The 15,927-nt window shown below is 44.0% G+C and overlaps 2 protein-coding genes across 2 annotated transcripts in view; one reads left to right on the plus strand and one right to left on the minus strand.

Annotated features, from left to right (window-relative positions):
- The window catches only part of LOC103566708 (carbonic anhydrase 1), a 105,282-nt gene that overhangs the window by 9,165 nt on the left and 80,190 nt on the right, over window positions 1-15,927 (plus strand). The window lies entirely within an intron of this gene.
- CA3 (carbonic anhydrase 3) lies at window positions 5,532-15,766 on the minus strand. The gene is made up of 7 exons (XM_008543189.2): window positions 14,925-15,766; window positions 13,987-14,184; window positions 11,735-11,853; window positions 9,909-10,001; window positions 8,903-8,965; window positions 7,907-8,062; window positions 5,532-6,502 (listed from the first exon to the last, which is right to left on the minus strand). The coding sequence occupies exons 1-7, from the start codon at window positions 14,956-14,958 to the stop codon at window positions 6,383-6,385; spliced, it is 783 nt and encodes a 260-aa protein (XP_008541411.1). The 5' UTR covers window positions 14,959-15,766; the 3' UTR covers window positions 5,532-6,382.

The following is a 15,927-nucleotide window of genomic DNA, read 5'->3' on the forward strand; positions in this document are numbered from 1 at the left end:
GAAAATTCACTGCCTGAGTAAAAGTTTTCTTCAAGGAATCCTCAACTATATTATAAAGTATGCTCAAGGTAGTAATCACAAGTGCGTAAGTACGTATGTGGCGTATAGCCTGTGTTGTTTGAGGAGGGCAGGAATTTACCTGAATTGACCATCCATTTGGTTGAGGTGGGGCAGAATGTGTCAGTTGAAAATGTTGATTGAATTTTCAAAAGTACGCTCATTTCTGGCCGTGACACAAACATTTGAGTTAGGAAGAGTTATCTTTATTAGGTATGTGCAATTATTATGAGCATCCTCACACAGGGCTGACTAAAGTGGACAACTGAAGCCACTAATGAGAAAAGTCAGACAAGCTTGTGAAGGCACTTCAAGTGCTAGGATGAATCATGCCAATTTGTATCACCAGAGTCCAATGTCCCAGGCTTGTTGCCAACCTACCTCTTCAATTTGCATATTAGAAGCATGGTGCTAAAAGAGATAAATATCCTGGTAGAGGATCTCCTTTTATATCTCTTAAAACACGTCTCCTTTAGGCTAAGTTAAATTCATTTTGGAATTTAAATTTGCAAATGATAAGGTTTGGATGAACGAAAAGCTGCTTCTCTTCTGCCATCCATACTCTCTTTACTGAGAAGCCTGGGTCGCAGCGATGGACATCTGTGCGTTCCTCCAACAAGTCTTTGAGACAATAGTTGCTAATGTTCCCAGGATGAGGACATCGCTCCCACCTGCTCGTGGTTTTAGGCTAGTGTTCAGTATTTTAGGATTCTCATTATCCCATCCGTCCTTCCATCCATCCATTTGTTTGTCTGTCTGTGCATCCATCTGTCCATCCATCAGCCCATCCCTCCCTCCATTCAACAAATACTTTTTGAGCATCGACTAGGTTCCAGATACTGTGTTAGGTCCTGGGGGGCCTCAGTAGTATAACAAGACGGATAAAGTTCTTACCCTCCTACAACCTGCCTGCCCCCATTACTCATCACAGGCACACACAACTTATATTACAGATACAACTGGAAGGGATTCTTGTTACTCCTAAAATTGGTTCTCTGTGCAGGAACCCGAGCCCTGTATCTTCCCTGAACGGCAGCCTCCTTCTCGCTAACTTTCTAACTGCGCCTTTTCCCGCTTAGTTCTCAGTTCTTCCCAGGACCAGGCCCTGCCTTATGCTGCTCTGTTCGGCTGTACAACCTTCCCACTCATGTCAGCCCTTTTCTTTGGGGTCCTGATCCATCCATGTGCCCTAGTGACTGCCTTATGTCCCCCATTTCACCCATCATGGGTAGGAGCAGAAGGGTGAATTCCGTGAGCCTGAGTTGTGCAGTATTTTCAATCACTTCATTGTGATGTCCTTTCGTGGGAGTGCAGCGCCCTTGGGGGACTGCGCTCCCTGGAACAAAGGTGTTTGGAACCATCCAAATTTCACATGAGTGGAGTGAGTATGATACAAATTTACAGACATGTTCCGACGGAGGATGTGGCTAAAATGTTTCTCCTGAGCTTCCAGGCTTCTCTACCCCGGAATGACTTAAATACGAGGGAGACTCTGACTCCCTGTTTACTGCTCTGAGTCGACTCTCACCGGGCTGAAATTAGCTCTTAAGTCACTGGGTTTTACGCTGCTGCTGTGCGCTGGTCCCTTGTGACCGCACCTCTAGACTCGCTCTTATACCTGCTGATTAACTGACTATCTGCCAGGTCACACTGCCATGGAACACCTTCAAATCTCAGGGAGTTCGTCAGCTCTCTAAGTCACTCCCTCCATCCTAGATTTTATGCCTAAACTCTTCTATTTCCTTTTGTACAATCGGAGTTGAGTCACCCCAAATGGATGAACACCTCTCTGGGGTTAACCTGTGCCTCTCAGGACTCTGACTGTGTGACAAGCCCAGGCGAGCCCCAGATTAATTCCCTGGCAGGAGACTTTCCGTACGTGCAGTCAGGATCGATTTTCCACCTCACGCCAGATATTTCACACCTCACGCTTTATCCTGCCACCATTTGGAAGTTAGGAAAACAGAATGAGCACCATAGTTCCCCCACCTCTCCTTTTGACTTATTTTCAGGATGTTTTGCTAATTGTACACTTCCTTGGGTTAAGGTGCAGAGCTCCAGAACACAACCTTCGTCCGGAGAAATTCTTTGGTCCTCGCCCGAATCACCCCTTCTGGCACTGTACTGCTTTCAACGGGACCATGTCTTGTTTTCCCTGCTATGTAGTAAGGGACAAAAGTCACCATCGTTGTTTTTAAATATCATTTGCCCCAGTGCCCAGCACAGAGGGGCACCGGTTAGGGAGCCCATTCTCCTCACTCCTCTAGAGTCATCTGAGCTGATAAAAAGTGGACTCACGATGTTACTGACAGATACATAAGGAAAGAAGCATGCTTTTGGGTATGGAAGAAGCCACTAGAATTTTTCTTGGTTGAAGTAAAATTAATTTACAGAAGATAACAGTTAACCCCTGTTGAGAGTTTTATTACAGGCTAGAATAACTATTCTAAGAGGTCTGTATGTATTAACTCATTTAATTCTTGAGACAGCCATCTGGGCAGGTACTATTATCATCATATTCACAGATGAGGAGGCTGAGGCACAGAGAAATGAACTTGCCCCAGGCCACATCTTGTCGAGTGTTGTCTGGCATGCAGCCCGGCCTCCAGAACCTGAACAAGGCTGTGGGATGTTTTCTTTTCTCACTTATTGAAGTTTTAGTGCAACAGCTACTGACCTTTAATCCCTTAAGCCTCACTTTCAGCTATTAAAATTCTCAAAAGTATGGAAGAATCCCTCACCATCTTTTCTTTTGTAGATAGATATTAATGGTTAATATTAAACATTTGAGAAAAGCAAATAGGGTGTTGAGGATTTAAAAAGTCAAACAAAACTCATTGTTCTGCAGCTACCAGGAATAAAACACAGGGCGGCTTTTCATTTCATAGTCGTTTTTGTAATTACTTTGCTGCCGTCTAGTGAACCAAATGAAAATTTTAAAATATTTTGCTGCCATCTAGTGACCCAAATGAAAATAACATGCAAACACGATTTTGCCTTCTTATTTGTGCTCAAAGTCTCTTAAGCGTTACCTTGGGAGTAGTTTAAAAAGAAAAGTCATTCAATTTTCATATATTATCTGAAAATCTTACAAATATGACATTTACAGTTATCATTCTTCTTTTATTCACCTCTTCTCATTCTTCCTCTGCTAAAATAATATATTTTGCTCCCATCCAGAATTACCCTTTAATATCAAACAAGAAGGCATTAGAAGAGAAACTAAAATCTAATTAATTTTTTTAAGGGTGGTCTCTGATGTGGTTTTGTATCATATGCATTTCTTTCAGAACAATTTTACTTGTGCCAATTCTTATTTGAATAATCGACATACTAGTTTTTCATGTTAGAGCTTGTTTATAGTTGATCAATTTCACCCATTTTTATTTAATTATATAATTGATTACAGTTAGACACTGAAATCTGCAGCTTTACGTGTTCTATGTAGAATACTTCCCATTCATCTACATAAATATTCACTGATTGCACATAAAGAATTTCAATTCGGTGGTCCTGAATTTTTACCTTTTCATAAATATGTTGCATCTCCCCATTAAAAGGGTCGAGCTTGTAATATATTTGCTCTCTCAAAACCTAACAGTGCCCTGTGTTCAGTAAATTCATGTTGGTGATGCCCCATTCGTAGACTTTAAAGATATAATCATCTGAATATTATGACACACTTAATTCAAATTAGCTTCTGCCCTGTGTTTAAATTTTAAAATATCTTCAATGATATAACCTGAAGAACAAAAGTGGGCAGATGCTGAAACATTTTCACCCCACAGCTCCTGGCCACATCCTCTCTGTAGGCTGTGTATGCCCGAAACGCATGGTCAGGAAAATGATCCCCTCACTGAATAAGGGCACAAGTGTGGTTTCAATATGCTGATGGACATTTATAATAACTTTATGTGCAGGAAGAAGTTGGGAGGAAGTTTTAAATTGGGTGATAACTGTGAGCATTGGCAATGGCTTGGATTGGGGGAAAATATCTTCTCCTGGAAAACTACCACCTGAAGCTAAGGAGATCATTTTCCAAGGAGATCTGAACTAAATAAGAGGAGCTAAAACCAGTATTAGTCTTAATCACATAGAGTAATGCATTGTTGAAAAAGATGAGAATGTCCTGGGTTCACCTATGTTCATGACATCACTCATTCACCAAGTATTTATTGAGCACTTACTAAGTGCCAGGCACCAGTCCTAGGCAATAAGGGGAATGTCAGTGGACAAGACTCATACCCGGGCCCTTACAGACATCGCACTCTAGGGAGAGACAGCCTCCCTTGATTGGACATCTTCCCTTAAAACAGTCCCGGCCTTGTTCAGCCAGTGTCCTGGAATGAGCGCCATTGCAGCTGGCGTGAGGTTATGTGTTCCTCCCCCACAGAGAGTGTATGTTGGGTACATTTTCCGTGCTCTGAGCATTCCGGAGTGAGCACCCTGAGCCTCAGCTGGTGTATTACCACTAATTGACGAACGCTCCAGGCCTCTAATAACAAGGGATTTAATTAGCACATCCAGTTTGCACTGACCAACCTGGTTTTACTTCACCCAAGTGGTAATCTATTAAATAACCACAGCCTGCTAGGACCCCATCACGTGGCCACTTCCGGTGTGGCAGGACTCTCCTGACCTGACGCCGTTTCCATTCCTTTGAGGAGTGACATTGCTGCTGCCGTTCTCTCTAAAGGAAGTTAACTTATTCGCCAGTGATGAAAGACACATCACAGCCGATAACTGCAAAATGGACTTTATGTCTAAAGATAGCGAATGTTTTGAAGCCTTAACATATGGAGTTTTGCAGTGTTAGGCCAGTGTCATCCTGATGCACGTTTAAAAAAATAAGAACTTAAAAGCTGCAGTCTAACTTGATTCCGTGACCCTAAGTAGCAATCATGGTACCGATATGGATCCCAGAATCCTGAATCAACTTTAAGGCCTCTGAAAACTAGTCCCCGCTCTCAAATATAGGGCCACACAGTCCTTGTCTTGCGTGCAGGTTCCTCAGAAGGCCCTTGCTAGTTGCCTTAGCCTCTGGTGAGGAACGTGGCACCCCATCAAACTCAGAGCCTGAGTCCATTATTGCCACCCTTCAGTCATAAAAACAAACTTGCAAAGTTTGCCATTGTTAGTTTTACTCCATTTTTGTCATTTATAACCCCCTTTTTGTTTTTGTCATTAAAAAACCCAACACTCCCGCCGGCCTGGTGGTGTAGTGGTTAAGTTCGTGCACTCTGCTTTGGTGGCCCAGGGTTCACCACTTCGGATCCCGGGTGCGGACCTATGCACCACTCATCAAGCCATGCTGTGGCAGGAGTCCCACATAAAATGCAGGAAGATAGGCGCAGATGTTAGCTCAGCGACAATCTTCCTCAAGCAGAAAGAGGAGGATTGGCCAAAGATGTCCGCTCAAGGCCAATCTTCCTCACACACAGAAAAAAACAAAAAAATAAAACCCAACACTCAACTTTTTGCATTCATGTCTTTATTAGTTTTGATGATCAGTACAGCTGGTTTTATTTCAAGGACAGTCATTCACTCCTGTGTGTTCTAGGAATCATTAATTCCACCCTCAAATTGGAAAGATATCAGAGGCAGTTTTTATTGTAATAAGCATGCAAAGATAAAAGTAGTAAAATTAAAAATAAATGGCCCTCCTTCAGGTAAAGAAAAATATTAGGATAAAGTCAATCATCTTTATGAAGAAGAAATTCAAATACTGGGTCAATTTTTTTTAAACTCCTAGTCAAGTGTGTTTTTCTTTCATTGATAATCCAAACCAGGTAATCTTGACAGTAGCTAAAATTTTAATAAATGATGGACCTCTTGTTGGTTTTATTTAAGGGTGAAACCATCTCAAAGCTTGGTGTCCACAGTCATCTGAATGTCTGGCTTACGTTTAATAGCTACGTGATCTTCCTACATCGCTACTCCTATGTATAGAATTACTCGTTATTTCTTTAAGATGGACAACTCATCATATGAAAAGAGTAAAGCCAAAGTTCTGTGAAATTTAAGATGGCAGACAAATGGTGCCCAGGAGTCATTTTTCTGTATCTTTACTCTTCCATCTCTGTTTCTTCTTCTTGGAAACCTTACTAGAAATGCTACTTTTATAGGAAAGATGATTATTACAAAGGCCAAATGCTTTCATATGAGATCTTGTCCAACGTAACTGTGGCTTCTTGGTGACGGCATCTCACATTCGTTGCCGAGTGTGGAGAACTGAGATACGCCTGGAGGAAGGAACACTGGCCGGGGACAAGAGCCAAGCTCTCCAACGGCAGGTTCCTTTCCTGAAGAGGGCGGGCCCCAGGGCTCATTTGAAGGAGGCCCTCACCACCCTGCCCTTGAGGGGCTGTGGAGGGCGCCAGTTCCTCACCAGGGGCACCGGGGGCTCGTTCTCGGCGCTGGAGAAGAGGCTACGCAGCTTGGCCACCTGCAAGGGACAACAGAAGACAATGACGTTCAGACCAAGTGGACACATTATGGGTGAGACAAAGCGTTAGAGATCGCTGGCTTTTTAAATAGGCCAAGCAAACCACAAAACCTGTCTCCAGTGTTCATTCCAGAGTTACTCAGTTACTCAGTTCCTAAACAACAGAAACCTTCTCTTTATTAGTAAAAATGCCTTTCTTCCTTTTATACAGGATTACCGTACCCTCTGGTCAAAATCTTTGCCTCCAGAATCCTGACACAATTATTTTAATTTGAGGGGTCAGTATGACTTATACACTTTATGTAGGAGGGGATGACAATATCGGCACAAATAATAAACTGAATTAGCCTTCATTGTATAAGTTCATGGAGTCATTTGTTTTTTTTAAAGAGCAGAAAGAAATTAGAGGCATGCTACATTTTAAATTTTAAGAACTGACTTTTTTCTTAAGACAGAATTTAGGGAATTCTCATCAGTAACGCTATATTTCTAAGTTAAAATGTTTTTTAGCTTTTCTCCTTAAGAAAAGTCCATTCCTCTTTCAAAATATTTATGCTAGTGAACCTGACTGTTAAATCTGGTCTTTTGGTAAAAATGAGCATATATACTTGAGTCCAGCACTGGCGGAGATTTGAAAGCTGCCGTCTTAAGTAACAGAGACGAACTGGTGAACTGATTTCATCATCAGAGCAGATATTCACCATCTAGGGGGTGAGTCACTTGTGTTATCCGCTTGCTTTCATTTGTCTTTCTCCATGTCCCTACCCACATATTTTCGCCCAGCCTTCCCTTGAAAGTCTCTTTAACAAATGTTGCAAGGACATTCTTTAGACGAACCCCAAGGAGGCCTGAGCTGTGAGGTCAAGAAGTATTAGAAGCAGGCAGACCGGAGCTGGAATCTCAGATCCTGCACTTGGCTGTGTGATCATGTGCAAATTACTTACCCTTTCTGAGCCTCAACTTACTTATCTATAAAACTGGAGAAAAAGGACACACCTCACAAGGATGTCAAATCCCTTGATTAGAACGCTTCTCCCCAGGCCCATGTTTTCCACCCCGTCTCCTAACCAGTGCTGGGTGTTTGGAGGTCCTCCAAATGAACAAAGACTAACTCATAGTAATCTAAACCTTTAAGTGTTTCTAGAGCACAAACTCAGTCATTGATAGCATCACAACCACCTTAAAATGATTCACATTTATCTCGGTACCCTTTGGAAGTCAAGTTTTAGAAAGGGGAACAGGCTGGCTGTAATTAACCAGGGCAAACTATGAACTCTCTGGTCGCATTGCTGTAGGGTCAGCATCCACGCAACAGCCATAGATTTTCAGTGTAGCATCCGTATCTTCTGCAGCCAGCCAGCGATGTGAGCCTGCCTCGTTGCAGGGCTGGGTGGCTGCACGTACCTGGTCAGAGCTCACAGTGATGGGCTCCTTGAGCAGCAGCCACACGATGCACTCCTCGCACGGCGGCGTGGTGAAGGAGCCGCGGTAGGTCCAGTAGTCACGGCAGGTGGGGAAGAGGCAGGACGGGTCGAAGTTCGTGAAGGGTGCCTCCTTGCCCTGGAGAGAGGGGGCCAGGTGGGGAGTGGTCACATGCACGCCGCCCACCCGGGGTCCCACCCTCTGTGAGAGAGGACTTCCAATGCCAGAGAAAACAGAACTTTAGAGCGAGGGGCATGCCTTTCAGAAATAAAGGGCGGGGGGGCGGGGGAAGCTGGTTTGCATGTTACGACTTTGGCACAGTCACTGTAATATTTTATTCCTTATTAACTGTCGGTAGAACTACAATTCTATCACTTCTCAAGAAAAGGAGAAACTCATATCTACACTGTAAGAGAAATATTTCATGTAAGTTAATGCTCTGGTCCTTGACGATAAAAAACAGGCTCGCATTTTTATTGAATATTATACTGAATACTTAACTTTCTCTGGTGGTACAACTTAATAGCATTTACTTAGAACAGTCCCAAAGACAATTAAAATGAGTCTATTAACTAGAAGAGTCTACCGTTAAGATTTAAAATAAATAGATGCCAACCAGGAGCGAAGGGGCAACACCAGGATCCAAACATTTAGTACGTCTGCAAGTGTGTGCGCGTCTGTGTGTGTTGGAGGGGTGACCACTTCTCTCTCATCCACTTTATTAAGAAAGTCAGATAATTATCTGACAAGCTGACTGTGAGGATTATACAAACTGACGTGTGTGAAATTGCTCTAAAGACTAAAAACCATACACATATACATATAAATGTGATAGCATTTGTTTTTCTATGTATGCTTAGCATAGTCATTGCGCTTAGTAACAGGTTTTAGGTGAAAGAAATACACTGGAAAATGTAAAAAGAAAAAACTGACATACCCTGCTTTATGCTCTAGGAGGGAAAATACTTTTTTGTTTACCTTTGTCTTAATTTTGTCCAGAGCATCAAGGAAAAGCTGGAACTCGCCTTTCTCACGTCCTATCTGTAAGAAAACAGAAAACCAATAATTCTATTTTCCCCTTCTCCATAATTTAGGATTGTCTCAAAAACTGATTTTGATCCATCCATCTGAAACTAGCGTTTATAAATCTACCAGAATATCTTGTAGGAAGCAAAAACCTAAGTTTATTTCCCCCTCCAAGATTTTAAAGTATGTATTTTCTGAACTAAACTTGGACTCCAGGCCTCTGAAGTACAAAACCAAAAAATTACATGTTGATTTACTTCTGTGTTCTTGACCTCGCCTGCAAGGCCATTTACCTTTTTCAAAAATAGAATTAGCTAAGATGGATTCAATGTATCTAAAACTAAACTCGCTGTCTTTACGCTCAGACCCACTCCACTTTCTGTTGTGTTCAAGCACTGAAAATGACCCAGTGAATTCAGAACATAAAACAGATTACGTCATTCAAAAAGAAAGAAGCTAGATTTTCACCTCTGGTTTAAAATCTAGATTATGTTACCACTAAATTCATGTGTTAATGACACTAAGTCCTCTTTAAACCAAGGCTGGCTCAACTACAAACACATTCCATGTGCTATCTCAGCCTGGGATCATGTGAGTGGTGGCCACCCTAAGCCGAGGGACGTCCAGCCAGCGACTTGGCATCACAGTGGTTCCCAGCATTGGCTTTTCTGGTTTCCATAAGCTCCTTTTCCACTGCCCTGCACACACACACTCACACTCACTCATATGTACATCTTACACCTTGAGAAAATTTAGAAGTGCTAGGGGTAGTGCATTTTTAAGGAAGAGTAAAACATTGGAGCTGAGCTTGGCAGAAATATCTTGAGTAGTTAAATGAACACTGAAATTCGTTCCTCTCTCCCTTTTAAATAAAAGGAGGGAGTGAAACTCATGCTATCTAAGCAGGGATAAGGAATTAAATTTTGAAAGAGAAAATATGGTCATTTCTTTACCTTACCTTCAGAAAAACGCCAACCACAGCTATCCCGTCAGGCTGCTTCAGGGCTCCTCCGTAAGTGTTGTACTTTGGGTTCCAGTGAACCAGGTGAAGCTGAAACCACAGAATACAGGTCATGAGTTCAAGTCCCAGAATAAGGAAATAAGTATAGAATTATTCACCATAAACCCATTAATTGCACAGTCTATGGTCAATGACCACTCTCGTGAAGTTGACAGAATTCTAAATATTGACATGCAACATCTTGGTGACGTTTTTTAACAGTTTAAATAAAAAAAAGTATAAAATTATGTTACTAGATTTAGCACTTTGTAATAAGCAGTCATTGAAAATTGAACTTTTGTTCAACCAATTCAAAATATTGCTTGTAGTTTTGTATAACATTACCTCTTCTGCTGACTAAATCAAACAGTGAAACACAGACCTGTAAACAGGAATCTGCTGACATCCTGAAGTCACAGTTAATTGGGAGATAGGAGAGAAAAAAGAAGGGGAAAAATTCTTGGGTGTTTTCATATCTACCTCCCTTTCAGCAGCCAGTGCTCCAGAAGCCGGAGGTAACCTTATCTTACTTTAGAACAAGACGCAAGTTAAATCAGTCAAATTTCCCATACTGAGTTACGTGGAGAATACAACAGTTCACAGCAGTTAAAAAAATATTTTATTCAAGATCAAAAGTGTGAGCTAATCCCATGTGTAAAGGGCACACTGCCAGCCTTGCCCACGTTTGTAAGAAATATACTAAACTTTCCCCATCTGCAGGGGAAGACGTCTAGAGGGCGTTCTCCATAATTAATTTAGCCTGTCCCTGGCTTTCTATATGGGCTGTGGAGAAACGGAATGATCACAGTGAAGTGCTTTGGGTCTCCTGGAGTTTGGTTTAACCAATGTTTAAGCTGCCCCATGATTCTGTCCACAAGTGCCTTCAAGGGTCCTGTGGCGGCTCCTGCGTTGACCAGAGCCTGCCCTTGGAAAAGAGGGGGCAGTAAAAATGGAACGATCCTAGCCTCCAGGTCATCTGTCACTCCCATAGGCTCGGCTTTATAAAGAGAACAGGCAGGAGGTTTGTCTTATTTCCTTATAATTTGATGCTTTGACCTGAGCTACAAATCATTCTTTTCTTGATGGAGTTAACTGAGACAGAGAATAGTATTTGCTTATATTAAATTGTGTGTGTATCCATATCTACATCTATCTAGTATCTCTCTATCTAGGTGTGTGTGTATAAATACATACGTATTTATAATCACACAGACACACGTATATGTATGGACACTCCTCATTAAGAGACAAGCACATGAGCATTATCCAGAATTACTAAATGCTATTTTTAAAGCTCCACGTTCTCATAAAAGAGGCAGCTTAGGGCGCTGGACAAGAGGATGAACTCTGAGGCCAGTCTGCATAAGATAGAGCTGTGTGACTTTGTTATGTAACTTTGCTGTGCCTCAATCTCCTCATCTGTAACCTATCTCATAGCGTTGCTGAGAGGAGGAAATAAGTTCATTCTTGTGAGCACTTAATACGTGTTAGCCATCCTCATCTTTTCTGTTCCATTTAGGACCCTGGCCTTTTCCTTGTATTGAGCTGCTATCTAGTTTCTTACTACAACCTTAACAGTCTTCATGCATGACACTAACTCCCCTACACTCTCTTAACTTTCTAGCCTGGGATGTTTGGCAGCTTCAGCTTATGCTAAAACCACTACAGCTCTTTGCACAACTACAGGCTGGAAGCAAAAGCAGCTGATGCTGTCTTGTCATTATTTTTCAGTTTTCTGTTTTCCCTGTGTAAGACCCAGAATGGATTAGGGCGGTTCCTCCTACCTCCGCTGCGTACTTGACTCCATCCACCGTGTGCTCAGAGCCGTGATCGTCCGAGGAGCCCCAGTGGAGATGGAACTGGCGAAGCCGGTAGGGTGCAGTGAGGGGACCCCCTCTCAGCACTGTGATGCAGAGATGCCAGGTCAACAGCAAACTCACACCTCTTTACAGAGCCCTACTTTCAACAGGTGCCCTTACACCCAAGGTTGATGGGCAAAGGTGCAGTCTGCCGGGCAAATGGTGCCATTCTCAAGCATATCAGTCTCCTCCTCACAAAATACAGTCTCAGGATATATCAAAATAGATGACTTCTCTTTTCCGTCTTTCTTATTTTGCCTGCTCATTTCATTATTTTTAAAACGTCAACTTACCATTTATGAAAATAAAATTAAAACAACAGGTGGGCCGTAAGGATGTAGACAACCAAAGAATGGGTCAGTCATGTGGTGCAAGGGGAAGAACGTGACAGTTGACAGCCAGACAGAACTAGGTTCCAATCCTGGCCCCACCCCTCCCTAGTTGTGTGACCTCAGGCAAGTTGCTAAACTTCTCTGAACCAGTTTTTGCATCCCTATGAAGGTGATAATAATACCAACCTTTCAGAGCTGCTGTGAGGATTAAATGAGATTAAGGATTTGGAGTGTTTATCACAGTACCCAGCACAGCAATCACAGAGCAAATGTGAATTCTTGCTCCATGTCTTGCCTCCAACTACACTTTTCTCCAAGACTAACAGCAAGAGCCTTCATCCACATCTAATTGAAATTGTGTCTATTCAAATGAGATGAAATGGAAAACTCAGAATTTTCCCCGGGAGTCAATCAGTGTGGACAGCTAGACTAGATCATTCTTGATAGCATTAATTTAAGCTTCTTGTCCAAACACCTCAACCCATCACTTAATGTGGTTTCAGTTCATTCCGCCTGGGAGAAGTGATGTGGGGGTTCAACTATTTTCTAAAGGGTCTTGGAAACTATGCAGAAACCCTAAAATCAAGACGTAGCAGTATAAGCTGGATCAAAGGGGAGCTATTGGAGAAAGGACTGATCAACTATAGGTGCTGAAATGGCACAGTGAGGGCCACAGGTTTAAAACAGTAGAGCTGGGCTGGTACGAGCTCGGTCATGAGGAATGCGTGGTCTAGTTCACTGCATTCTTCCTGCCCAACCACCAGGAACTGTTATTATCTGGACACATGAGTCTAATTTATTAGGATAAACCATACGAAACTGGCAATCTGCAACCACTGTTGCTTGCAAAAAATGGCATTTTCATGTGATCCAGCCTAATAGGTACTGTTTAACCTTCAAAATGGAACTTGATTTAAATGCAGGAGGGAGAAAAAAGTTAACAGATAACAATATGAGATTATTGTTTAAGAAAATACAAATTTCTATGATATTCCCTACTTGGAACCTCCTAGTAGCTAAGAATTAGGCCTCTGTTACTCTTTACTACAACATCATTGAAAATATTCATTTATGTACATCAATAAGGAGAATTTTAACTTTTTAACAAATGTGGCTATAAGAAAAATGTATTATTGTACCTCAAGGACAAAAATATTAAAGGCAGATTCTTTCTTACCTCACTTAACAGTGAAATAAAGCATTTCTAATTAGCCTTCTTTTGTTTCCCTGATTTATTTAATGGTATAGATGAAATAAAGAGGTTTTTTTAAACATGATTTTTCATTTTCACACAAGAACAAATCCCTCCTCAAGAAGAAACCCTCACCAGCAGGATTAACCGGATGACCCCTGGAAGCACTGAAGGCAAGTCTTTTTCACTCATATAATTGGCCCTATTCTCACCCCTCGATTGGCCCCCACACACAACAGGGGAGGAAGTGCCGACTTTGTTTCTCTGCTATGTTCCTTGCTTTGTAGAATGGAATCTCTGCCCCACTTGGGAATGGGAGCCTTGCTCTCCAGACTGCGGTCAAGAAGCACAAGAACCCTCAGGTGTAGGCCATCACTTCCCTACCAAGCTCCCTCTCAGGAATACATTGCCAATGTTTAGCTTGAGCATGGGGCCGTTCAGCAGCAGCAAAGTGACCAAGGTTAGAGAGCGAGATGTTCTTCTTCAATACAAAATATAATTCTGCACGCCTAGAGCAAAGTCAACTGTCATCTCCGTTTTCAGAGATGAAGTATCCTGTCTTCCCACTAATTCTGCTGCTGTGTCCTAAATCACACTTTGCCAATTTAGATGCTGAAAATGTCCACGTGCCTCGACCTGAGCGGCATACTTACTTGACCTATCATAAGTATCATCAAACACAACCCTGCAGGTCCTCCCGTTGTTCAGGATGGTCTTGGCAGAGCCCGGGTCATAAGACGCTGTCCATGCCTTCAGAGAAGGGTCATGATTGATGTCTTTAGTATGCAGTTCGATTGGCGACTGGTTGTCTCCCTTGGCAATCGGGTAAAATTCATGCCAGTGGTCAGGACCTAGGAAATCAAGTTGGGGGTCTTCATTTATTTGGTGGCACCATCCAAGCCCTCTTTCTAATTGACAAAACTAGCAAAATATACAGAAGCTAGAGAGCGGTTATGAAGAGGTCTTGGATTTCAGGTTGGGCAATACAAGGCTCAGTGTTTAAGACCCGTTCCTAGTTTTGTGAACGGTGTACCCGGGGACTGTATTTAACTCAGTGTCTTCCCTTTCTTGCTCTACAAGACAGGCTCAAAGGCTTACTTCTGAAATGGACTTCATCACACGTTTTACCAATGCCATGTTCTATCGTACAGCTGGAATAAAATAACACTGGCCCCGTGTGGCTTCCACAGCACACCCGTATTCCTTTCCCACGGGTTAGGCAGAAGCGCAGGCAGACCTGGGCTGCTTAGACCTGTAACACCAGGCTCAGAGAGGTTAAGCGCCTGCCCAGCATGAGGGAGCAAGCAACCATCCGAACCGGACCTCAGGCGGTCTGACGTCTCAGTCAGAGGCAGTGTGATCTGGGACAAGTTAATGAGCCTCTCTGTGCTTCAGTTTCCTCCAATGCAAGTGATGACAGCTCCGACCCAGGGAGAACGGAATGAGATAGAGATAAAGGGTCAGCAGCGTCTGGCACTTGGGAAGCGCTCTGGAAAGGTTAGTTCCACGCACTCCGCGCCCGCGTTTCCCCAGGCCCTCCCTGGAGCTGCCCGCTTCTGAGCAAGGCCAGGGCGCCCCCGCCTGCGCTCACCGTTGTGGTCGGCGTAGCCCCACTCCTTGGCCATGCTCTTCTTGGTGCGCACTGGACGGCGGCGGCTCCTCGTCCCGGGACTCGTGCAGCGTCCCCGCTAGCCCGCGCCTTTTATATAGGTCCCCCCCAAGCTGCTTGGCCTTATTAGGTCAGCGAGGGTGGGGCGGGGGGCTCAACTGGATTGGGGTGGTATTTTGGAGGCGGGGTGGGGAAAGCCAATGAATTCCAAGAGCTGGACAGCTGTCGGGTGGGGGGGAGGTGGGCCGAGGGCCCCGTCTTCCCCCCTCCCCGCGCGCTCCCTGGCACCGGGCTCCTGGCCTTCCACCTCGCCCTTCCGTCTTCCAAGCCGCAGGGCTTTCTCACGAGTGGCGCCGACGGGCAGAAATGCTGGCGACTTTCGCCTCGTCCTCCCGCCCTCCTCCGTGCATTTTTTTTTCCCCCCGCGGGGGATGGGGTGTTGCAGGCGTGCTCAGCCACCAACTAAACTCTGCACCCCGGCAGCGCTTGCAGCCTCGCTTAGAAGTTGCTTTTAGCCAGGCTGGCGGTCTGGCTGCGGTCTCTGGACGCTTCTGCGAGTTGATTTCGCTCCAGCGATCCGGTTACGGGGGCTGGAAAGAACACGTCTGTTTGCCTGACCCCTGTGTGACTCCCTTGCAGGCGACTTTTAAACTCCCAGGAGCGAAGGATGGGAAGAACGAGGCCGGGAGGGCATGTTCTCTAACTGGGTTATCCATAAGGAAATCGACAATGCCCTGTCCTTGGAACCGCACCCGGCGGCATTTCCCAACCCAGCGGGTCCCTTTGGTCTGCAGGACGCCCGGGGCTGGAGCTCAGAGAGCTCCGGGAATCCATCGGGACGGGTCTGGATCCCAGGTTCACGCAGAGCGGGAGGTCGGCCAGATTCACCCCTACTCCGTGAGCTGTATCTCTGCTCACGAAAAGTTGAGAATATTTTGGAGTGTTGGCAGGCCACGAACATAAAATGAGCCATACTGTTTAAAAC

This window comes from Equus przewalskii, chromosome 8 (assembly GCF_037783145.1).
Source record: "Equus przewalskii isolate Varuska chromosome 8, EquPr2, whole genome shotgun sequence".
Lineage (NCBI taxonomy): Eukaryota > Metazoa > Chordata > Mammalia > Perissodactyla > Equidae > Equus > Equus przewalskii.

Coding starts and splice junctions, on each gene's coding strand:
- CA3 (XM_008543189.2), bottom strand. CDS start 14,958: ATGGCCAAGGAGTGGGGCTACGCCGACCACAACG. Junction 10,002..11,734: donor GAGTCAAGTACGCAGCGGAG/GTAGGAGGAACC, acceptor CTGTGGTTTCAG/CTTCACCTGGTTCACTGGAA. Junction 6,503..7,906: donor TCACTGTGAGCTCTGACCAG/GTACGTGCAGCC, acceptor TGTCCCTTGCAG/GTGGCCAAGCTGCGTAGCCT.